The sequence below is a fragment of the Phocoena phocoena genome, chromosome 17 (genome assembly GCF_963924675.1).
Source record: "Phocoena phocoena chromosome 17, mPhoPho1.1, whole genome shotgun sequence".
Lineage (NCBI taxonomy): Eukaryota > Metazoa > Chordata > Mammalia > Artiodactyla > Phocoenidae > Phocoena > Phocoena phocoena.
Window position 1 is genome coordinate 34,531,789 of NC_089235.1, and position 23,657 is coordinate 34,555,445.

General features: G+C 44.1%; 2 protein-coding genes across 2 annotated transcripts; both read left to right on the forward strand.

Moving 5' to 3' along the window:
- Positions 1 to 1,000: 1,000 nt before the first annotated feature.
- LOC136137353 (DPEP2 neighbor protein-like) lies at positions 1,001 to 3,735 on the forward strand. The gene is made up of 3 exons (XM_065895758.1): positions 1,001 to 1,067; positions 2,210 to 2,364; positions 3,628 to 3,735. The coding sequence occupies exons 1-3, from the start codon at positions 1,001 to 1,003 to the stop codon at positions 3,733 to 3,735; spliced, it is 330 nt and encodes a 109-aa protein (XP_065751830.1).
- A 13,402-nt stretch (positions 3,736 to 17,137) lies between these two features.
- LOC136137352 (DPEP2 neighbor protein-like) lies at positions 17,138 to 19,554 on the forward strand. The gene is made up of 3 exons (XM_065895756.1): positions 17,138 to 17,204; positions 18,346 to 18,500; positions 19,447 to 19,554. The coding sequence occupies exons 1-3, from the start codon at positions 17,138 to 17,140 to the stop codon at positions 19,552 to 19,554; spliced, it is 330 nt and encodes a 109-aa protein (XP_065751828.1).
- Positions 19,555 to 23,657: the final 4,103 nt, after the last annotated feature.

A 23,657-nucleotide genomic window follows, 5' to 3' on the forward strand; every position in this document is an offset into this window, starting at 1 on the left:
TTTTCATGGGAGCTGCTGCTGAGTCTTTATCTCATCCTTTCATGGTGGAGAGAAAGAGGATTCTAATGCTTTTTACTTCTAGGGGAGAGGGGAGTGTAATGATTATGTTGTCATTTTCTATTATGTCCTTTTGCCATGAATTTGTTTTCAATTTCATGTTAAAATGGGCCCACCATTTCCACTTTGTGAGGTCATTCAGCACCCTCCTTTTGCACCTTTAACATCTCTCTCAGTATCACTTGGAAATATTTGAAATGGCATGAGCTTGTCCTCACATTCCTATCAGCTGTAAATCTGGAGCCCCGACGTGAACCTAACCGTTGAGCAGAACACCTGTCCACTACCTGTATAACGCTGGGTAGGCCCCTTAACCTCTTGGTTTTTTTAAGTCCTCAGTTGTAAAAATGTGAGGGTGCTATGAATTTATATTTGGGGCACGACAAGGTCGAGAAGAGTGTGTCTTTTCCTTTATTCTTCCAAACTGGCATGTCTTCCCTCTCTTCCGCATGGGTTAAAACCTCACTTGTCCTTCAGGCCGACTGCCAAGGAGCCTTCCCTGATTCCCCAGGCCACACAAATCTCTGCCTCTTAGGGTCAGTGCCATACAACCTAGCTGTCTCTTACGTTAATCTTGTCTCTCAAGCCAAACTCAGAATATGGGTCTCTCTTGCCCTCCTGTGGCCCCTGCGGCTGTGCCGGCCCACCGGCACGCCCCACGTGGGGTGTCTACTAGACTAGGGCATGGGTGGGGAGGCCCAGGGGTGAGGGGCGAGGCAGAGTACCTTTGCCTCTACCCTGTTCTCCTCCACAAAACTGCCCCTCCTCCTCAAGCCTGCCCCTCAAGTCAAAGGTTCCATATATGACGTCACTGGGTAGTGATGCCCTCACAGGCGTTCTCAGAGTTTCCATGGCAGCATAACTGTGGAAACGGGCTGCACTCAGAGAAACTTCTCTACCAGTTCTCCACCAGATACCAATCTTTTTGGCTGTCTGTGTGAGAATGTGTGACCGGGTAGTGTACGTGTACTCTCACCTGTGCTCTGTTCCCTGGGTGGGCAGTGCAGCAGGTACACCCAGACAGGGCAACTCTACAGGAGGTGTGATATACACACAACCTCACCCGGCTGGCACATGTTCCTGCGGGGGTTGCCAACTACGTACAGCTGAGCACTTTCCCAGATGTACGTAATACCAGTGAGCTGGGACGCCTTCAGGGATGCACAGTTCTCACTGCTGAGGACAAGTGAAAGCTCATCCCCGGACAAGTGTGCAGGACGGTTCTGAGCTTTATAAATGTAGCCTTACCCTTTGGGCTACAGGGTGCTTCCATTCAGACCCTTTCCCGATTGGCCTCTTAACAAAAGACAAGCGCATTTTTGTTGGCAAATTGCAAATGGAGCGGTTTGAGGAACAGGGCCGCTCTTGAACCGCACCTTCAAACCCAGGCACCACTGTGCTATCATGTAGACATCTATATCGGTCCCCTCAGACACATCCCTTACTGAGTTGCTGAGTACTAGGGGAGAGGGTGTTGCCATATTGATGGGAAGACCGTAAGAACGAAGGGGTGTGGGTGGGGGGCGGTGATGAAGTGCTAATGAGACTGGAGGGCTAAGGAGATGGTGTCCCAGGAGGCTGGGTTGATGTGAGCCTAGACTTGGTACCCAGAACCCGGTTCTGAGTCTCCTGATCACTCTGCCTCAGTATTTGGCCTTGTTCTAATCGACATAAAAGTATTAGACAGCTAGAGTTCGGTGTGGTTGAAATAGGCAGTATAAATGGGGCCCAAGAGGGGTTGCCAAGGTGGGCGGGGTTCTTAACCAATTTATATTAGATTATTTTTTTCCGAAACTTGAAAGACATTTCCATGAAAGCCTCAGAAGTGACAGACTGCAAGAAATGTTTTCTCTGTTGTAGAAGGGAGAGATGGAGAGGATCGTGATTGCAATTACTCTCGGGTTCTACCGTTTTCCCTGGGAACGGTGAGGAGACTTCCTCATGCGCTGCAGCCCTAGGCTCTAGGGATTGCTTTTGCAGCCAGTGTCCCTTCTCTAGGGACTCATAGAGATTATGGGCCAAGGCTGTGTTTTGGACGTCAAGTAGATTAAAAGGTCTTCAGCCAGAAACTGGGAGAGACATGAGAGAGGGAAATTCTGGCAGGAGACTGTGCACAGCAGAAGTGACTGATCAGTTCTGATTTTCTTTGCAGCAGCAGTGGCTCCCGCTTCTCATCCTACACCTGGTCACTACCATGTCCTGTACCGCGGGTGTGGAGAAATGCAGTTGGGCTGGCATGGGGAGACATACTGCCTGGTTGGTGGCTACCGGCTCTACGGGGATGTTCCTTTGGCCACGCCAGCTAAGGTAGAAGCAGAGAAGCCAGTCCCCAGACGTGCTCCGAAGAGAAAGCACTCTCTGGAATGGTCGGACGAAGACCTGGGTTGCCCTAGACCCAAAATCCGGCGATTGGAGCTTTCAAGCAGCACAGGAATACAAGGTGCTTTGATTGTCAAGCAGGGTGGCCCAACCTCTGGGCACATCACCTCTGCAAGAGCCACAGTAAACGAATGTCCCATATTTGCTTTTTCAAGGTCGGCAGCAGGGAGTCAGTCCCCTCCTAAAGAAGGTTCTCTCTCATTGCCACACTACCCAAGGTTGCCACAAATGTTCCTTCCTGTGGGCCTCATCAGGCTAAGGGCAGAGTTGTCTCTTTGCTTCTCTGAGTCACACCATATGGTCTTAGTAACACCTCTTCACCCTGTTGACCATGTTTTTCACGGGGGCATGCTGCTGAGACTATATCTCATCCTTTCATGGTGGAGAGAGAGAGGATTCTAATGGATTTTACTTCCAGGTAAGAGGGGAGTGTTATGATTATGTTGGCATTTTCTATTATGTCCTTTTGCCATGAATTTATTTTCAGTTTCATGTGAAAATGGGCCCACCATTCCCACTTTGTGAGGTCATTCAGCACCCTCCTTTTGCAACTTTTTTTTTTTTTTAAATTAATTCATTTACTTATTTATATTTTTGGCTGTGTAGGGTCTTCGTTTCTGTGCGAGGGCTTTCTGTAGTTGCGGCGAGCGGGGGCCACTCTTCATCGCCGTGCACGGGCCTCTCACTGTCGTGGCCTCTCTTGTTGCGGAGCACAGGCTCCAGACACACAGGCTCAGTAGTTGTGGCTCACAGGCCCAGTCGCTCCGTGGTATGTGGGATCTTCCCAGACCAGGGCTCGAACCCGTGTCCCCTGCTTTGGCAGGCAGATTCTCAACCACTGCGCCACCAGGGAAGCCCCTTTTGCACCTTTAACATCTCTCTCAGTATCACTTGGAAATGTTTGAAATGGCATGAGCTTGTCCTCAGATTCCTATCAGCTGTAAATCAGGAGCCCCAACGTGAACCTAACCATTGAGCAGAACACCTCTCCACTACCTGTGTAACACTGGGTAGGCCCCTTAACCTCTTAGTCTTTTTAAGTCCATAGTTATAAAAATGTGAAGGTGCTATGAATTTATATTTGGGGCAGGACAAGGTAGAGAAGAGTGTGTCTTTGCTTTTGTTCTTCCAAACTGGAATGTCTTCCCTCTCTTCCCCATGGAAGATGCTCCTTTGGCCACACCAGCCAAGGTGGAAGCAGAGAAGCCAGTCCCCAGACGTGCTCCGAAGAGAAAGCACTCTCCGGAAATGCCGGAGGAAGACCTGGGTTGCTCCAGACCCAAAATCCGGCAATTGTAGCATGGTGGCAGGAGGCGGACCCCACAGAATCTTGCAGGTGAGTCACCCTGAAGGGAAGGCAATGGTTTAAATGCCTAAGGCAGCGAATGCCTCTTCCTGCACTGACACACCCCCCCCCCCCCACACACACACACACACTGCCCACTGCCACAGATTAGAACCTGCATCGTTTTGTCTGAGCTTTCCCCAGTCAGGAGCCTCCTTCTATACTAAATGGCCATAAGCCAGGAGCCTCAGAAACTGAGGTTTGTAATGAGAGTCTGCCCTGAACATCCCAGGGCTGAAGCTGGCCTGGAAGAAACCCTGACGTTCCTCTGCTTAATCCTCAGGGGCCCCTTTGTGAGCTGAAGAAAGAAAAGTCTAGAAAAAACGGATACCTGGGAGGGGAAGATGGCGGAAGAGTAAGACGCGGAGATCACCTTCCTCCCCACAGATACACCAGAAATACATCTACCCGTGGAACAACTCCTACAGAACACCTACTGAACGCTGGCAGAAGACCTCAGACCTCCCAAAAGGCAAGAAACTCCCCACATACCTGGGTAGGGCCAAAGAAAAAAAGAAAACACAGAGACAAAAGAAGAGGGACGGGACCTGCACCAGTGGGAGGGAGCTGTGAAGGAGGAAAGGATTCCACACACTAGGAAGCCCCTTCGCGGGAGGAGAGTGCGCGTGGCGGAGGGGGGAAGCTTTGGAGCCGCGGAGGAGAGCACAGCCACAGGGGTGCGGAGGGCAAAGCGGAGAGATTCCCGCACAGAGGATAGGTGCCAACTGGCACTCACCAGCCCGAGAGGTTTGTCTGCTCAGCCGCGGGGGTGGGCGGGGCTTTAGTCGGAGCGCAGGGAGAGGACCGGGGTTGGTGGCGTGAACATAGCCTGAAGGGCTTAGTGCACCACGGCTAGCCGGGAGGGAGTCCGGGAAAAGATCTGGAGCTGCCGAAGAGGCAAGAGACATTTTCTTCCCTCTTTGTTTCCTGCTGCGCGAGGAGAGGGGATTAAGAGCGCTGCTTAAAGGAGCTCCAGAGACGGGCGCGAGCCGTGGCTAAAAGCGCGGACCCCAGAGACGGGCATGAGACGCTAAGGCTGCTGCTGCCGCCACCAAGAAGGCGAGCACAGGTCACTATCCACACCCCGCTTCCGGGGAGCCTGTGCAGCCCGCCACTGCCAGGTTCCCGGGATCCAGGGACAACTTCCCCGGGAGAACGCACGGTGAGCCTCCGGCTGGTGCAAAGTCACGCCGGCCTGTGGCGCCGCAGGCTCGCCCCGCACTCCGTGCCCCTCCCTCCCCCCGGCCTGAGTGAGCCAGAGCCCCCCGAATCAGCGGCTCCTTTAACCCCCGTCTTGTCTGACTGAAAAACAGACACCCTCCAGCGACCTACACGCAGAGGCGGGGCCAAATCCAAAGCTGAGCCCCTGGGAGCTGTGCAAACAAAGAACAGAAAGGGAAATCTCTCCCAGCAGCCTCAGAAGCAGCGGATTAAAGCTCCACGATCAACTTGATGTACCCTGCATCTGTGGAATACATGAATAGACAATGAATCATCCCAAATTGAGGAGGTGGACTTTGAGAGCAAGATTTATCATTTTTTCCCCTTTACCTCTTTTTCTGAGTGTGTATGTGTACGCTTCTCTGTGAGATTTTGCCTGTATAGCTTTGCTTCCACCATTTGTCCTAGGGTTCTGTCTGTTTTTTTTAAAAAAAATTTTTTCTTAATAATTATTTTTATTTTAATAATTTTATTTTATATTACTTTATCTTTTCTTTCTTTCTTTCTTTCTTTCTTTCTTTCTTTCTTTCTTTCTTTCTTTCTTTCTTTCTTTCTTTCTTTCTTTCCTTCCTTCCTTCCTTCCTTTCTTCTTTCCTTCCCTCTTTTAGACAAAGAATCATCCCAAATTGAGGAGGTGGACTTTGAGAGCAAGATTTATGATTTTTTCCCCCTATTCCTCTTTTTGTGAGTTTGTAAGTGTATGCTTCTGTATGAGATTTTGTCTGTATAGCTTTGCTTCCACCATTTATCCAAAGGTTCTATCCGTTCATTTTTTTTTTCTTAATAAGTAATTTTTAATTTAATAACTTTATTATATTTTACTTTATTTTATTTTACTTTATCTTCTTTCTTTCTTTCCTTTTTCCTTCCTTCCCTCCTCCCTTCCTTCCTTCCTTCCTCCCACCGTCCCTCCCTCCCTCCGTCCTTTCTTTCTTTCTTTCTTTCCTTCTTTTCTTCTTTCTTTCCTCCTTCCTTCCTTCCTTAAATTAAATTCAATATAGATATTTAAATTTAAGGTAAAACTAAATTATAATTTGAAATTATATGTGGAGTTTTATTTCCTAAAGAATATATTGGAAATTTCAACTCCTATTTTAACTTATATTTTCAGAGAAGGTATTCGGTCCAAATGAAGAATATCTTCAATGATTGTTCTTCTATTGCAAGCAAAAAAGGATTTATACTTCTTTTCATGAAATATGGTTGTTTGACAACAGAAGGATAAATATTTTATATTTTTAGAAACAACAGTCAGGCTACTGATATTCTTAATGAGTTTTAATAAATCTGAATGCTTCTTATCATCTACTCTTTAGCTGGTACCTGAGGAGTTGTATACCTCCGGGAAGATATGTGCTCCAGACCCGTAAATATGCAGTTCACAGAGCCCACCACCGGAGGACAATAATGAAGTAAAATCTTGAAACCATGTAGTGAAAATAGTGGGAGTTTAAATAAAAGCAACATTTCACAGTATGCTTTTCTGACCAATGTTATATCTAATAACCTAATGGATTATATGTACACGGATTCTGAAAAGTCAGCAGCACACTTCGCTGGTCAATTTCTATGATAAGGGGAACGGAATTTGAGTGTAGAAAAACAGTATACTTACATCTTAAAATTCCACCCCTACAGAATCTACTCACTATTGAAAACTGGTAAGAATAATAGCTTTCTGTGTCTCAGTGACCAGTTAACATTTTCAAGAGTAGGATTTATCTTCCTATGATGCTCAAATACACAGGAAAAAATGCATAGCTAGGACAATGGATAAACTCTATATGACATGAGAAAATAGTTATTCAAATGGAAAAAGTATAAGATCTACAAGGCACAGTCTTATATGCATTAGTGTGGATATATACATAAAGAAGCTCTAAGAAACATAAAAATCACTTCCAGGAAGTAATTTTAGGTAGAAGAGAATGAACATGGATGAGGAAGAAAAGAGAGTTGGTTTTAAAATAGTTTCATTTACTTGTTTTTTTGTTTGTTTATTTATTTGTTTTATTTATTTGGTCTTTGGAATATAAGAAAACAGTGGCTTTCAGATCAGTATCCCAGTGGAACAAAGGGACCGAGGTCTATCCTGGAGCCCGGCCACTGTTTGACTATCTTGTGATAATACTGGTGAAATGCAACCAAATCATTTGAACTATAAGCATCCTCTCTGACAATAAACTTAAGACACCAACATTATATATGAAAGAAAGTAAAGAGAGAATACTGTTTTCTTTAGAGAGAAAATACAGATCCTGGACCAAATCAATAATGTCAGCAAACCTCATGGGTATAAAATATTCTGCTGCCTATCATTTAGAACATGCCTCTAGAAGAGGGAAACTGGGCGATAATTTCCCCAGATTTTATATTTAATTCAAATATTTTAGATAAGAGGCATCTCTAGTAAAACATTGTATTATTGATTCTTTCCAATATGATAGCTCACAGGAGTTCCTCTTTCCTTCTCAAATACATATGGGGAAATGGAGGTGGGTGTGGGTTAGAGGAAGTATCTAACTAGAGCATAATAATCAACAGTTTGTTTTTTAAAAATAGAAATTTCTATTCAAATTGTTTCCAGAGACAGAAACACACAGAGACAATTCCATGCGACAACAGTGAAAGAGACCAGAGTGATGCAGCTGCAAATCAAAAAACTGCCAACACCAGTGATTGATGGCCACCACCAGAATCTGGTTAAGACAAAGAGGGATCCTCCCCTTGAGGCGTCAGAAAGAACATGGTCCTCTCAACACTTTGAGTTTGAACTTCTGGCCTCTAGAGCTGTGATAAGATAAATTTCTGTTCTTTTAAGCTAACAAGTTTGTGGTATCTTGTTATGGTAGCCCTAGAGATGACAGTATTTGATTCCTGAGCTGGCGACTGTATTTTGATTCTGTAATGACTATTCCAAGATAATCAACAGACACAAAGATAAAGGCAAAACTGAGACTAAGCCCAGTTCTTTTTATTCCCAGAATAATAAATGATTTTTTAATTAATTTAGATCTCTTTGTCTAACCCCTCTGCTTTTCAGAAGAGTATGTGGGACCAATCAAGTATTAATATGTTATGCTTTCATTTTAATTCATCTCAAATTATTTCTAATTCCCCTTATGAGTTCTTACTTGACCCATGAATTATTTAGGAATATATTCTTTAATTTCCATTTGTGATTTTCAACAAATTTCTTTCTGTTAACGATTTCTTATTGCATTCTGTTGTCATCTGAGAGCACTCTTCGTATTGTTTATATCCTTTAAAATGTACTGAAATTTGTTTTATGCTCTAGCATATAGTATATCCATGTGCATTTGAAAAGAATGTATATTCTGATGCTGTTGGGTGGAATGTTTTATAGATGGCTGTTAGGTCTACTTGACTGATAATGCTGTTCAAGGTTTTTATTTTCTTGTTGATTTTCTGTCTGTTCTGCTATTGAAAGAAGGGTATTAAAGTATACAACTATTATTGTAGAACTGTCTGCTTCTCTTTTCTGTTGTGTCGATTTTGCTTCATTGTATTTTGAAGTCCTGTTGTTACGTGCATATAAGTTTATAATTATTATGCATTCTAGATGGAATTATCATTTTCAAATATGTTTGTCTCTAGTAAAAATTTTCGTCTTAAAATGTAACTTTTTTTCTGATATTTTCTTAGCCACTCCGGTTTTGTTGTTGTTGTTTTGTTTTGTTTTTACTGTTATGGTATATCTATTCCAACCCTTTTACACTTCCCCTCTATATTTTCTTTTTTTTTTTTTTTAACATCTTTATTGGGGTATAATTGCTTTACAAAGGTGTTTTGGTTTCCGCTTTATAACAAAGTGAATCAGTTACACACATACATATGTTCCCATATCTCTTCCCGCTTGCGTCTCCCTCCCTCCCACCTTCCCTATCCCACCCCTCCAGGCGGTCACAAAGCACCGAGCTGATATCCCTGTGCTATGCGGCTGCTTCCCACTAGTTATCTACCTTACGTTTGTTAGTGTATATATGTCTATGCCTCTCTCTCGCTTTGTCACAGCTTACCCTTCCCCCTCCCCATATCCTCAAGTTCGTTCTCTAGTAGGTCTCTGTCTTTATTCCTGTCTTACCTCCAGGTTCTTCATGACATTTTTTTTTCTTAAATTCCATATATATGTGTTAGCATACGGTATTTGTCTTTCTCTTTCTGACTTACTTCGCTCTGTATGACAGACTCTGGGTCTATCTACCTCATTACAAATAGCTGAATTTCATTTCTTTTTATGGCTGAGTAATATTCCATTGTATATATGTGCCACATCTTCTTTATCCATTCATCAGATGACGGGCACTTAGGTTGTTTCCATCTCCGGGCTATTGTAAATAGAGCTGCAATGAACATTTTGGTACATGACTCTTTTTGAATTTTGGTTTTCTCAGGGTATATGCCCAGTAGTGGGATTGCTGGGTCATACAGTAGTTCTATTTGTAGTTTTTTAAGGAACCTCCATAGTGTTCTCCATAGTGGCTGAACCAATTCACATTCCCACCAGCAGTGAAAGAGTGTTCCCTTTTCTCCACACCCTCTCCAGCATTTATTGTTTCTAGATTTTTGATGATGGCCATTCTGACTGGTGTGAGATGATATCTCATTGTAGTTTTGATTTGCATTTCTCTAATGATTAATGACGTTGATCATTCTTTCATGTGTTTGTTGGCAGTCTGTATATTTTCTTTGGAGAAATGTCTATTTATTTCTTCTGCCCATTTTTGGATTGGCTTGTTTTCTTCTTTTGTTATTGAGCTGCATGTGCTGCTTGTAAATTTTGGAAATTGATCCTTTGTCAGTTGCTTCAGTTGCAAATATTTTCTCCCATTCTGAGGGTTGTCTTTTGATCTTGTTTATGGTTTCCTTTGCTGTGCGAAAGCTTTGAAGTATCATTAGGTCCCATTTGTTTATTTTTGTTTTTATTTCCATTTCTCTAGGAGGTGGGTCAAAAAGGATCTTGCTGTGATATATGTCATAGAGTGTCCTGCCTATGTTTTCCTCTAAGAGTTTGATAGTGTCTGGCCTTACATTTAGGTCTTTAATCCATTTTGAGCTTATTTTTGTGTATGCTGTTAGGGAGTGATCTAATCTCATACTTTGACATGTACCTGTCCAGTTTTCCCAGCACCACTTATTGAAGAGGCTGTCCTTTCTCCACTGTATATTCCTGCCTCCTTTATCAAAGATAAGGTGACCATATGTGTGTGGGTTTATCTCTGGGCTTTCTATCCTGTTGCATTGATCTATCTTTCTGTTTTTGTGCCAGTACCATACTGTCTTGATTACTGTAGCTTTGTAGTAGAGTCTGAACTCAGGTAGCCTGATTCCTCCAGCTCCGTGTTTCGTTCTCAAGATAGCTTTGGCTATTTGGGGTCTTTTGTGTTTCCATACAAATTGCGAAATTTTTACTTCTAGTTCTGTGAAAAATGCCAGTGATAGTTTGATAGGGATTGCATTGAATCTGTAGATCGCTTTGGGTAGTAGAGTCATTTTCACAATGTTGATTCTTCCAATCCAAGAACATGGTATGTCTCTCCATCTATGTGTATCATCTGTAATTTCTTACATCAGTGTCTTATAATTTTCTTCATATAGGTCTTTTGTCTCCTTAAGTAGGTTTATTCGTAGGTATTTTATTCTTTTTGTTGCAATGGTAAATGGGAGTGTTTTCTTGATTTCACTTTCAGATTTTTCATCATTAGTGTGTAAGAATGCAAGAGATTTCTGTGCATTAATTTTGTTTCCTGCAACGTTACCAAATTCATTGATTAGTTCTAGTAGTTTTCTGGTAGCATCTTTAGGATTCTCCATGTATAGTATCATGTCATCTGCAAACAGTGACAGCTTTACTTCTTCTTTTCTGATTTCGATTCCCTTTATTTCCTTTTCTTCTCTGATTGCTGTGGCTAAAACTTCCAAAATTATGTTGAATAAGAGTGGTGGGAGTGGGCAACCTTGTCTTTTTCCTGATCTTAGTGGAAATTCTTTCAGTTTTTCACCACTGAGGATGGTGTTGGCTGTGGGTTTGTCATATATGGCCTTTATTATGTTGAGGAAAGTTCCCTCTATGCCTATTTTCTGCAGGGTTTTTATCATAAATGGGTGTTGAATTTTGTCGAAAGCTTTCTCTGCATCTATTGAGATGACCATATGGTTTTTCTCCTTCAGTCTGTTAATATGGTGTATCACATTGATTGATTTGCGTATATTGAAGAATCCTTGCATTCCTGGAATAAACCCCACTTGATCATGGTGTATGATCCTTTGAATGTGCTGTTGGATTCTGTTTGCCAGTATTTGGTTCAGGATTTTTGCATCTATGTTCATCAGTTATATTGGCCTGTAGTTTCCTTTCTTTGTGACATCCTTGTCTGGTTTTGGTATCAGGGTGATGGTGGCCTCGTAGAATGAGTATGGGAGTGTTCCTCCCTCTGCTATATTTTGGAAGGGTTTGAGAAGGATGGGTGTTAGCTCTTCTCTAAACGTTTGATAGAATTCGCCTGTGAAGCCATCTGGTCCTGGGTTTTTGATTGTTGGAAGATTTTTAATCACAGTTTCAATTTCAGTGCTTGTGATTGTTCTGTTCATATTTTCTGTTTTTTCCTGATTCAGTCTTGGCACCTTGTGCATTTCTAAGAATTTGCCCACTTCTTCCATGTTGTCCATTTTATTGGCATAGAGTTGCTTGTAGTAATCTCTCATGATCTTTTGTATTTCTGCAGTGCCAGTTGTTACTTCTCCTTTTTCATTTCTGATTCTATTCATTTGACTCTTCTCCCTTATTTTCTTGATGAATCTGGCTAATGGTTTAGCAATTTTGTTTATCTTCTCAAAGAACCAGCTTTCAGTTTTATTGATCTTTGCTATCGTTTCCTTCATTTCTTTTTCATTTATTTCTGATCTGATGTTTATGATTTCTGTCCTTCTGCTAACTTTGGGCTTTTTTTCTTTTTCTTTCTCTAATTGCTTTAGATGCAAGTTGAGGTTGTTTATTCGAGATGTTTCCTGTTTCTTAAGGTAGGATTGTATTGCTATAAACTTCCCTCTTAGAAGCGCTTTTGCTGCATCCCATGAGTTGTGGGTCGTCGTGTCTCCATTGTCATTTGTTTCTAGGTATTTTTTGATTTCCCCTTTGACTTCTTCAGTGATCACTTCGTTATTAAGTAGTGTATTGTTTAGCCTCCATGTGGTTGTATTTTTTACAGATCTTTTCCTGTAATTGATGTCTAGTCTCATAGCGTTTCGGTCGGAAAAGGTACTTGATACAATTTCAATTTCCTTAAATTTACCAAGGCTTGATTTGTGACCCAAGATATGATCTATCCTGGAGAATGTTCCACGAGCACTTGAGAAAAATGTGTATTCTGTTGTTTTTGGATTGAATGTCCTATAAATATCAATTAAGTCCATCTTGTTTAGTGTATCATTTAAAGCTTGTGTTTCCTTATTTATTTTCATTTTGGATGATCTGTCCATGGGTGAAAGTGGGGTGTTAAAGTCCCCTACTATGAATGTGTTACTGTCGATTTCTCCTTTTATGGCTATTGGTATTTGCCTTATGTATTGAGGTGCTCCTATGTTGGGTGCATAAATATTTACAATTGTTATATCTTCTTCTTGGATCGATCCCTTGATCATTATGTAGTGTCCTTTGTCTCTTCTAATAGTCTTTATGTTAAAGTCTATTTTGACTGATATGAGAATTGCTACTCCAGCTTTCTTTTGGTTTCCATTTGCATGGAATATCTTTTTCCATCCCCTTACTTTTAGTCTGTATGTGTCTCTAGGTCTGAAGCGGGTGTCTTGTAGACAGCATCTATATGGGTCTTGTTTTTGTATCCATTCAGCCAATCTGTGTCTTTTGGTGGGAGCATTTAGTCTATTTACATTTAAGGTAATTTTCTATACGTATGTTCCTATTCCCATTTTCTTAATTGTTTTGGGTTCGTTATTGTAGGTCTTTTCCTTCTGTTGGGTTTCTTGCCTAGAGAAGTTCCTTTAGCCTTTGTTGTAAAGCTGGTTTTGTGGTGCTGAACTCTCTCAGCTTTTGCTTGTCTCTAAAGCTTTTAATTGCTCCATCAAATCTGAATGAGATCCTTGCTGGGTAGAGTAATCTTGGTTATAGGTTCTTCTCCTTCATCACTTTAAATATGTCCTGCCAGTCCCTTCTGGCTTGCAGAGTTTCTGCTGAAAGATCAGCTTTTAACCTTACGGGGATTCCCTTGTGTGTTATTTGTTGTTTTTCCCTTGCTGCTTTTAATATGTTTTCTTTGAATTTAATTTTTGACAGTTTCATTAATATGTGTCTTGGCATATTTCTCCTTGGATTTATCCTGTATGAGACTCTGTGCTTCCTGGAGTTGATTAACTATTTCCTTTCCCATATTAGGGAAGTTTTCAACTATAATCTCTTCAAATATTTTCTCAGTCCCTTTGTTTCTGTCTTCTTCTTCTGGAACCCCTATAATTTGAACGTTGGTGCGTCTAATGTTGTCCCAGATGTCTCTGAGACTGTCCTCAGTTCTTTTCGTTCTTTTTTCTTTATTCTGCTCTGCAGTAGTTATTTCCACTATTTTATCTTCCAGGTCACTTATGCGTTCTTCTGCCTGTTATTCTGCTATTAATCCCATCTAGAGTATTTTTAATTTCATTTCTTGTATTGTTCATCGTTGTTTGTTTCATCTTTAGTTCTTTTAGGTCCTTGTTAAATGTTTCTTGCATTTTGTCTATTCTATTTCCAAGATATTGGATCCTCTTTACTGTCATTATTCTGAATTCTTTTTCAGGTAGACTGCCTATTTCCTCTTCATTTGTTAGGTCTGGTGTGTTTTTATCTTGCTCCTTCATCTGATGTGTGTTTTTCTGTCTTCTCATTTTGCTTCTCTTACTGTGTTTTGGGTCTCCTTTTTGCAGGCTGCACGTTCGTAGTTCCCTTTGTTTTTGGTGTCTGTCCCCAGTGGCTACAGTTGTTTCAGTGGGTTGTGTAGGCTTCCAGGTGGAGGGCAGTAGTGCCTGTGTTCTGGTGGATGAGGCTGGATCTTGTCTTTCTGGTAGGCAGGTCCACGTCTGTTGGTGTGTTTTGGGGTGTCTGTGGACTTATTATGATTTTCGGCAGCCTCTCTGCTAATGGGTGGGGTTGTGTTCCTGTCTTGCGAGTTGTTTGCCATAGGGTGTCCAGCACTGTAGCTTGCTGGTCGTTGAGTGATTCTGCGTGCTGTGGTTGAGATGGAGATCTCTGGGAGATTTTCGCCATTTGATATTATGTGGAGCTGGGAGGTCTCTCGTGGACCAGTGTCCTGAAGTTGACTCTCCCACCTCAGAGGCACAGCACTGGCTCCTGGCTGCAGCACCAAGAGCCTTTCATCCACCCGTCCAGGTACGTGGGGACTTTCTTCCCTTTTGGGAGGTCTGAGGTCTTCTGCCAGCGTTCAGTAGGTGTTATGTAGGAGTTGTTCCACGTGTAGATGTATTTCTGGTGTATCTCCGGGCGGCGGGCGCAGGTGCCCGTTTGCGGGCTGCTCTGGGCTCCCGGCTCCCGGCGGCGGGGAGCGGCGAAGGAACCAGGAGGGCTGGCGGCCGGTCTGGGAATGTGGCGGCCGCGCAAGAACGGCCCATGGCCCTCACTCACCGCTCCAGTGCAGCCGCGACACGGGCCCACGGCCACCACCCTCGGGTTCCGCCACAGCCGCTGGACACGCCGCGGACCCTCACGGCTAAGCGGAGCTGGGCTCAGGCGTCAGCCCTCCCGCTCCAACCAACTCCCCAGAAGTATTGCTTGGTGTGCATTTCCAGGCTCTGCCTTCTTTCTCACCTCTTGGTGGCAGGTTGAGGAAGAGGAGAAAAGGTTAACGTTTTTCATAAACCGGCAGAATAAGCTTATAACATCCTCTCACTATCTCTGCATAGATTCTAGTCTCTGCAGCACTACATAAGCTTTGCCCAAAGTAATGAACAGTTAAAAGTCAAATACTTCACCAAACAACTTAAAAATGCTTGCGCACTGTAAAGGATTAAGTTGCAGAGAACACAAATGGACCCAGAGCAACTTTTGCCAAAAGAGAATATTGTGCTAAAGGTACAGCCGTAGCTCTTTTCCATATGAAGAAACAGTCAGAAGGGTAAAAGAACTTGGTCAAAATCACACAAGTAAGTAGGACAGAATCTGGTCTGTCTGTTGTGAGGGTTGTGTTCTTTAACCAGCAGGCTAGCTTTTCTCAAATCTGATTCATGCATCGAATAACTAAACACCTCTGTTTGCCTTGAATATTCCCTGTTTATACGTAGGGCTGCTGCGGTTTCTCATATTGCCCACTTTGACTCCCAAAAGCAACCGAGAATACACAAGAATTTGGTCATTCTATCCGTGGACCACTGTGGTGGGACTGCCCGGGAAGCTTATTAAAAGTGCAGCTTCCTGAGCCCTACTCCACATCTAGATAAGTTGTCTTAGGGTTGGCTCAAGAATCCAGGTACAAGTCTTTTTAAGTGCTTTTGTGGAACCCCCCAGGTGAGTCTCTCGCTCTCGTAGTTAATAAACCATTTATTCTGCCTCCCCCAGATGCCCAGCCAGGTCCTATTAAGGTAGACGTTCCCCCACCACATCAGAGGGATGCTCCCAGCCAAGTAATCTCTGGAGCCCTGGAGAATCTGAATGGTCTCATGCTGGCCCACCTGCCATGACAAAGCTCCTCCAGAGCATTCCCCTTCACATTTTACATTCTACCACTCCCAAAGGCAGTCGGCTCCAATGGGGCCTGACTTCGTGTGTCCTAACGTGCACCCGCTGATTCAAGCAGTTTAGGAATAGAAGGTGCTGTGGTTTTCAACCAGGGTGGCCCAACCTCTAAAATGGTAGTCGAAGCAGTCTCTACCTCCCGGGCACATCGCCTCTGCAACAGCCCCAGTAGACGAATGTCCCATCTTTGCTTTTTCGAGGTCGGCAACAGGGAGTCCCCTCCTAAAGAAGGTTGTCTCTCATTGCCACACTATCAAAGCCTGCCGCAAATGTTCCTTCCCGTAGGCTTGATCAGGCTAAGGGCAGAGTTGTCTCTTTCCTTCTCTGAGTCGGACCAAATCGTCTTAGAAACACCTCTTCACACTGTTGACCATGTTTTTCATGGGAGCTGCTGCTGAGTCTTTATCTCATCATTTCATGGTGGAGAGAAAGAGGATTCTAATGCTTTTTACTTCTAGGGGAGAGGGGAGTGTAATGATTATGTTGTCATTTTCTATTATGTCCTTTTGCCATGAGTTTGTTTTCAATTTCATGTTAAAATGGGCCCACCATTCCCACTTTGTGAGGTCATTCAGCACCCTCCTTTTGCACCTTTAACATCTCTCTCATTATCACTTGGAAATATTTGAATTGGCGTGAGCTTGTCCTCACATTCCTATCAGCTGTAAATCTGGAGCCCCGACGTGAACCTAACCGTTGAGCAGAACACCTGTCCACTACCTGTGTAACGCTGGGTAGGCCCCTTAACCTCTTGGTTTTTTTAAGTCCTCAGTTGTAAAAATGTGAGGGTGCTATGAATTTATATTTGGGGCACGATAAGGTCGAGAAGAGTGTGTCTTTTCCTTTATTCTTCCAAACTGGCATGTCTTCCCTCTCTTCCGCATGGGTTAAAACCTCACTTGTCCTTCAGGCCGACTGCCAAGGAGCCTTCCCTGATTCCCCAGGCCACACAAATCTCTGCCTCTTAGGGTCAGTGCCATACAACCTAGCTGTCTCTTACGTTAATCTTGTCTCTCAAGCCAAACTCAGAATATGGGTCTCTCTTGCCCTCCTGTGGCCCCTGCGGCTGTGCCAGCCCACCGGCACGCCCCACGTGGGGTGTCTACTAGACTAGGGCATGGGTGGGGAGGCCCAGGGGTGAGGGGCGAGGCAGAGTACCTTTGCCTCTACCCTGTTCTCCTCCACAAAACTGCCCCTCCTCCTCAAGCCTGCCCCTCAAGTCAAAGGTTCCATATATGACGTCACTGGGTAGTGATGCCCTCACAGGCGTTCTCAGAGTTTCCATGGCAGCATAACTGTGGAAACGGGCTGCACTCAGAGAAACTTCTCTACCAGTTCTCCACCAGATACCAATCTTTTTGGCTGTCTGTGTGAGAATGTGTGACCGGGTAGTGTACGTGTACTCTCACCTGTGCTCTGTTCCCTGGGTGGGCAGTGCAGCAGGTACACCCAGACAGGGCAACTCTACAGGAGGTGTGATATACACACAACCTCACCCGGCTGGCACATGTTCCTGCGGGGGTTGCCAACTACGTACAGCTGAGCACTTTCCCAGATGTAAGTAATACCAGTGAGCTGGGACGCCTTCAGGGACGCACAGTTCTCACTGCTGAGGACAAGTGAAAGCTCATCCCTGGACAAGTGTGCAGGACGGTTCTGAGCTTTATAAATGTAGCCTTACCCTTTGGGCTACAGGGTGCTTCCATTCAGACCCTTTCCCGATTGGCCTCTTAACAAAAGACAAGCGCATTTTTGTTGGCAAATTGCAAATGGAGCGGTTTGAGGAACAGGGCCGCTCTTGAACCGCACCTTCAAACCCAGGCACCACTGTGCTATCATGTAGACATCTATATCGGTCCCCTCAGACACATCCCTTACTGAGTTGCTGAGTACTAGGGGAGAGGGTGTTGCCATATTGATGGGAAGACCGTAAGAACGAAGGCGGGGTGTGTGTGGGGGTGATGAAGTGCTAATGAGACTGGAGGGCTGAGGAGATGGTGTCCCAGGAGGCTGGGTTGATGTGAGCCTAGACTTGGTACCCAGAACACGGTTCTGAGTCTCCTGATCACTCTGCCTCAGTATTTGGCCTTGTTCTAATCGACATAAAAGTATTAGACAGCTAGAGTTCAGTGTGCTTGAAATAGGCAGTATAGATGGGGCCCAAGAGGGGTTGCCAAGGTGGGCGGGGTTCTTAACCAATTTATATTAGATTATTTTTTTCCAAAACTTGAAAGACATTTCCATGAAAGCCTCAGAAGTGACAGACTGCAAGAAATGTTTTCTCTGTTGTGGAAGGGAGAGGTGGAGAGGATCGTGATTGCAATTACTTTCGGGTTCTACTGTTTTCCCTGGGAACGGTGAAGCGACTTCCTCATGTGCTGCAGCCCTAGGCTCTAGGGATTGCTTTTGCAGCCAGGGTCCCTTCTCTAGGGACTCATAGAGATGAGGCGCCAAGGCTGTGTTTTGGAGGTCAAGTAGATTAAAAGGTCTTCAGCCAGAAACTGGGAGAGACGTGAGAGAGGGAAATTCTGGCAGGAGACTGTGCACAGCAGAAGTGACTGATCAGTTCTGATTTTCTTTGCAGCAGCAGTGGCTCCCGCTTCTCGTCCTACACCTGGTCACTACCATGTCCTGTACCGCGGGTGTGGAGAAACGCAGTTGGGCTGGCATGGGGAGACATACTGCCTGGTTGGTGGCTACCGGCTCTACGGGGATGTTCCTTTGGCCACGCCAGCTAAGGTAGAAGCAGAGAAGCCAGTCCCCAGACGTGCTCCGAAGAGAAAGCACTCTCTGGAATGGTCGGACGAAGACCTGGGTTGCCCCAGACCCAAAATCCGGCGATTGGAGCTTTCAAGCAGCACAGGAATACAAGGTGCTTTGATTGTCAAGCAGGGTGGCCCAACCTCTGGGCACATCGCCTCTGCAAGAGCCACAGTAAACGAATGTCCCATATTTGCTTTTTCAAGGTCGGCAGCAGGGAGTCAGTCCCCTCCTAAAGAAGGTTCTCTCTCATTGCCACACTATCCAAGGTTGCCACAAATGTTCCTTCCTGGGGGCCTCATCAGGCTAAGGGCAGAGTTGTCTCTTTGCTTCTCTGAGTCACACCATATGGTCTTAGTAACACCTCTTCACCCTGTTGACCATGTTTTTCACGGGGGCTGCCGCTGAGACTTTATCTCATCCTTTCATGGTGGAGAGAGAGAGGATTCTAATGAATTTTACTTCCAGGGGAGAGGGGAGTGTTATGATTATGTTGTCATTTTCTATTATGTCCTTTTGCCATGAGTTTGTTTTCAATTTCATGTGAAAATGGGCCCACCATTCCCACTTTGTGAGGTCATTCAGCACCCTCCTTTTGCACCTTTAACATCTCTCTCAGCATCACTTGGAAATGTTTGAAATGGCATGAGCTTGTCCTCACATTCCTATCAGCTATAAATCCGGAGCCCCAACGTGAACCTAACCATCGAGCAGAACACCTCTCCACTACCTGTGTAACACTGGGTAGGCCCCTTAACCTCTTGGTCTTTTTAAGTCTATAGTTATAAAACTGTGAAGGTGCTATGAATTTATATTTGGGGCAGGACAAGGTAGAGAAGAGTGTGTCTTTGCTTTTGTTCTTCCAAACTGGAATGTCTTCCCTCTCTTCCCCATGGAAGATGCTCCTTTGGCCATGCCAGCCAAGGTGGAAGCAGAGAAGCCAGTCCCCAGACGTGCTCCGAAGAGAAAGCACTCTCCGGAAATGCCGGGCAAAGACCTGGGTTGCTCCAGACCCAAAATCCGGCAATTGTAGCATGGTGGCAGGAGGCGGACCCCACAGAATCTTGCAGGTGAGTCATCCTGAAGAGAAGGCAATGGTTTAAATGCCTAAGGCAGCGAATGCCTCTTCCTGCACTGACACCCCCCCCCCCCCCCCCACACACACACACACTGCCCACTGCCACAGATTAGAACCTGCATCGTTTTGTCTGAGCCTTCCCCAGCCAGGAGCCTCCTTCTATACTAAATGGCCATAAGCCAGGAGCCTCAGAAACTGAGGTTTGTAATGAGAGTCTGCCCTGAACATCCCAGGGCTGAAGCTGGCCTGGAAGAAACCCTGACGTTCCTCTGCTTAATCCTCAGGGGCCCCTTTGTGAGCTGAAGAAAGAAAAGTCTAGAAAAAACGGATACCTGGGAGGGGAAGATGGCGGAAGAGTAAGACGCGGAGATCACCTTCCTCCCCACAGATACACCAGAAATACATCTACCCGTGGAACAACTCCTACAGAACACCTACTGAACGCTGGCAGAAGACCTCAGACCTCCCAAAAGGCAAGAAACTCCCCACATACCTGGGTAGGGCCAAAGAAAAAAAGAAAAAACAGAGACAAAAGAATAGGGACGGGACCTGCACCAGTGGGAGGGAGCTGTGAAGGAGGAAAGGATTCCACACACTAGGAAGCCCCTTCACGGGAGGAGAGTGCGCGTGGCGGAGGGGGGAAGCTTTGGAGCCGCGGAGGAGAGCACAGCCACAGGGGTGCGGAGGGCAAAGCGGAGAGATTCCCGCACAGAGGATAGGTGCCAACTGGCACTCACCAGCCCGAGAGGTTTGTCTGCTCAGCCGCGGGGGTGGGCGGGGCTTTAGTCGGAGCGCAGGGAGAGGACCGGGGTTGGTGGCGTGAACATAGCCTGAAGGGCTTAGTGCACCACGGCTAGCCGGGAGGGAGTCCGGGAAAAGATCTGGAGCTGCCGAAGAGGCAAGAGACATTTTCTTCCCTCTTTGTTTCCTGCTGCGCGAGGAGAGGGGATTAAGAGCGCTGCTTAAAGGAGCTCCAGAGACGGGCGCGAGCCGTGGCTAAAAGCGCGGACCCCAGAGACGGGCATGAGACGCTAAGGCTGCTGCTGCCGCCACCAAGAAGGCGAGCACAGGTCACTATCCACACCCCGCTTCCGGGGAGCCTGTGCAGCCCGCCACTGCCAGGTTCCCGGGATCCAGGGACAACTTCCCCGGGAGAACGCACGGTGAGCCTCCGGCTGGTGCAAAGTCACGCCGGCCTGTGGCGCCGCAGGCTCGCCCCGCACTCCGTGCCCCTCCCTCCCCCCGGCCTGAGTGAGCCAGAGCCCCCCGAATCAGCGGCTCCTTTAACCCCCGTCTTGTCTGACTGAAAAACAGACACCCTCCAGCGACCTACACGCAGAGGCGGGGCCCAATCCAAAGCTGAGCCCCTGGGAGCTGTGCAAACAAAGAACAGAAAGGGAAATCTCTCCCAGCAGCCTCAGAAGCAGCGGATTAAAGCTCCACGATCAACTTGATGTACCCTGCATCTGTGGAATACATGAATAGACAACGAATCATCCCAAATTGAGGAGGTGGACTTTGAGAGCAAGATTTATCATTTTTTCCCCTTTACCTCTTTTTCTGAGTGTGTATGTGTACGCTTCTCTGTGAGATTTTGCCTGTATAGCTTTGCTCCCACCATTTGTCCTAGGGTTCTGTCTGTTGTTTTAAAATTTTTTTTTCTTAATAATTATTTTTATTTTAATAACTTTATTTTATATTACTTTATCTTTTCTTTCTTTCTTTCTTTCTTTCTTTCTTTCTTTCTTTCTTTCTTTCCTTCCTTCCTTCCTTCCTTCTTTCCTTCCCTCATTTAGACAAAGAATCATCCCAAATTGAGGAGGTGGACTTTGAGAGCAAGATTTATGATTTTTTTCCCCTATTCCTCTTTTTGTGAGTTTGTAAGTGTATGCTTCTGTATGAGATTTTGTCTGTATAGCTTTGCTTCCACCATTTATCCAAAGGTTCTATCCTTTCTTTTTTTTTTCTTAATAAGTAATTTTTAATTTAATAACTTTATTCTATTTTACTTTATTTTATTTTACTTTATCTTCTTTCTTTCTTTCCTTTTTCCTTCCTTCCCTCCTCCCACAGTCCCTCCCTCCCTCCATCCTTTCTTTCTTTCTTTCTTTCCTTCTTTCCTTCTTTTCTTCTTTCTTTCCTCCTTCCTTCCTTCCTTAAATTAAATTCAATATAGATATTTAAATTTAAGGTAAAACTAAATTATAATTTGAAATTATATGTGGAGTTTTATTTCCTAAAGAATATATTGGAAATTTCAACTCCTATTTTAACTTATATTTTCAGAGAAGGTATTCGGTCCAAATGAAGAATATCTTCAATGATTGTTCTTCTATTGCAAGCAAAAAAGGATTTATACTTCTTTTCATGAAATATGGTTGTTTGACAACAGAAGGATAAATATTTTATATTTTTAGAAACAACAGTCAGGCTACTGATATTCTTAATGAGTTTTAATAAATCTGAATGCTTCTTATCTTCTACTCTTTAGCTGGTACCTGAGGAGTTGTATACCTCCGGGAAGATATGTGCTCCAGACCCGTAAATATGCAGTTCACAGAGCCCACCACCGGAGGACAATAATGAAGTAAAATCTTGAAACCATGTAGTGAAAATAGTGGGAGTTTAAATAAAAGCAACATTTCACAGTATGCTTTTCTGACCAATGTTATATCTAATAACCTAATGGATTATATGTACACGGATTCTGAAAAGTCAGCAGCACACTTCGCTGGTCAATTTCTATGATAAGGGGAACGGAATTTGAGTGTAGAAAAACAGTATACTTACATCTTAAAATTCCACCCCTACAGAATCTACTCACTATTGAAAACTGGTAAGAATAATAGCTTTCTGTGTCTCAGTGACCAGTTAACATTTTCAAGAGTAGGATTTATCTTCCTATGATGCTCAAATACACAGGAAAAAATGCATAGCTAGGACAATGGATAAACTCTATATGACATGAGAAAATAGTTATTCAAATGGAAAAAGTATAAGATCTACAAGGCACAGTCTTATATGCATTAGTGTGGATATATACATAAAGAAGCTCTAAGAAACATAAAAATCACTTCCAGGAAGTAATTTTAGGTAGAAGAGAATGAACATGGATGAGGAAGAAAAGAGAGTTGGTTTTAAAATAGTTTCATTTACTTGTTTTTTTGTTTGTTTATTTATTTGTTTTATTTATTTGGTCTTTGGAATATAAGAAAACAGTGGCTTTCAGATCAGTATCCCAGTGGAACAAAGGGACCGAGGTCTATCCTGGAGCCCGGCCACTGTTTGACTATCTTGTGATAATACTGGTGAAATGCAACCAAATCATTTGAACTATAAGCATCCTCTCTGACAATAAACTTAAGACACCAACATTATATATGAAAGAAAGTAAAGAGAGAATACTGTTTTCTTTAGAGAGAAAATACAGATCCTGGACCAAATCAATAATGTCAGCAAACCTCATGGGTATAAAATATTCTGCTGCCTATCATTTAGAACATGCCTCTAGAAGAGGGAAACTGGGCGATAATTTCCCCAGATTTTATATTTAATTCAAATATTTTAGATAAGAGGCATCTCTAGTAAAACATTGTATTATTGATTCTTTCCAATATGATAGCTCACAGGAGTTCCTCTTTCCTTCTCAAATACATATGGGGAAATGGAGGTGGGTGTGGGTTAGAGGAAGTATCTAACTAGAGCATAATAATCAACAGTTTGTTTTTTAAAAATAGAAATTTCTATTCAAATTGTTTCCAGAGACAGAAACACACAGAGACAATTCCATGCGACAACAGTGAAAGAGACCAGAGTGATGCAGCTGCAAATCAAAAAACTGCCAACACCAGTGATTGATGGCCACCACCAGAATCTGGTTAAGACAAAGAGGGATCCTCCCCTTGAGGCGTCAGAAAGAACATGGTCCTCTCAACACTTTGAGTTTGAACTTCTGGCCTCTAGAGCTGTGATAAGATAAATTTCTGTTCTTTTAAGCTAACAAGTTTGTGGTATCTTGTTATGGTAGCCCTAGAGATGACAGTATTTGATTCCTGAGC

Coding starts and splice junctions, on each gene's coding strand:
- LOC136137352 (XM_065895756.1), top strand. CDS start 17,138: ATGTGTGACCGGGTAGTGTACGTGTACTCTCACCTGTGCTCTGTTCCC. Junction 17,205..18,345: donor CTGGGTGGGCAGTGCAGCAG/GTACACCCAGAC, acceptor TTTTCTTTGCAG/CAGCAGTGGCTCCCGCTTCT. Junction 18,501..19,446: donor CTTTGGCCACGCCAGCTAAG/GTAGAAGCAGAG, acceptor ATGCCAGCCAAG/GTGGAAGCAGAGAAGCCAGT.
- LOC136137353 (XM_065895758.1), top strand. CDS start 1,001: ATGTGTGACCGGGTAGTGTACGTGTACTCTCACCTGTGCTCTGTTCCC. Junction 1,068..2,209: donor CTGGGTGGGCAGTGCAGCAG/GTACACCCAGAC, acceptor TTTTCTTTGCAG/CAGCAGTGGCTCCCGCTTCT. Junction 2,365..3,627: donor CTTTGGCCACGCCAGCTAAG/GTAGAAGCAGAG, acceptor ACACCAGCCAAG/GTGGAAGCAGAGAAGCCAGT.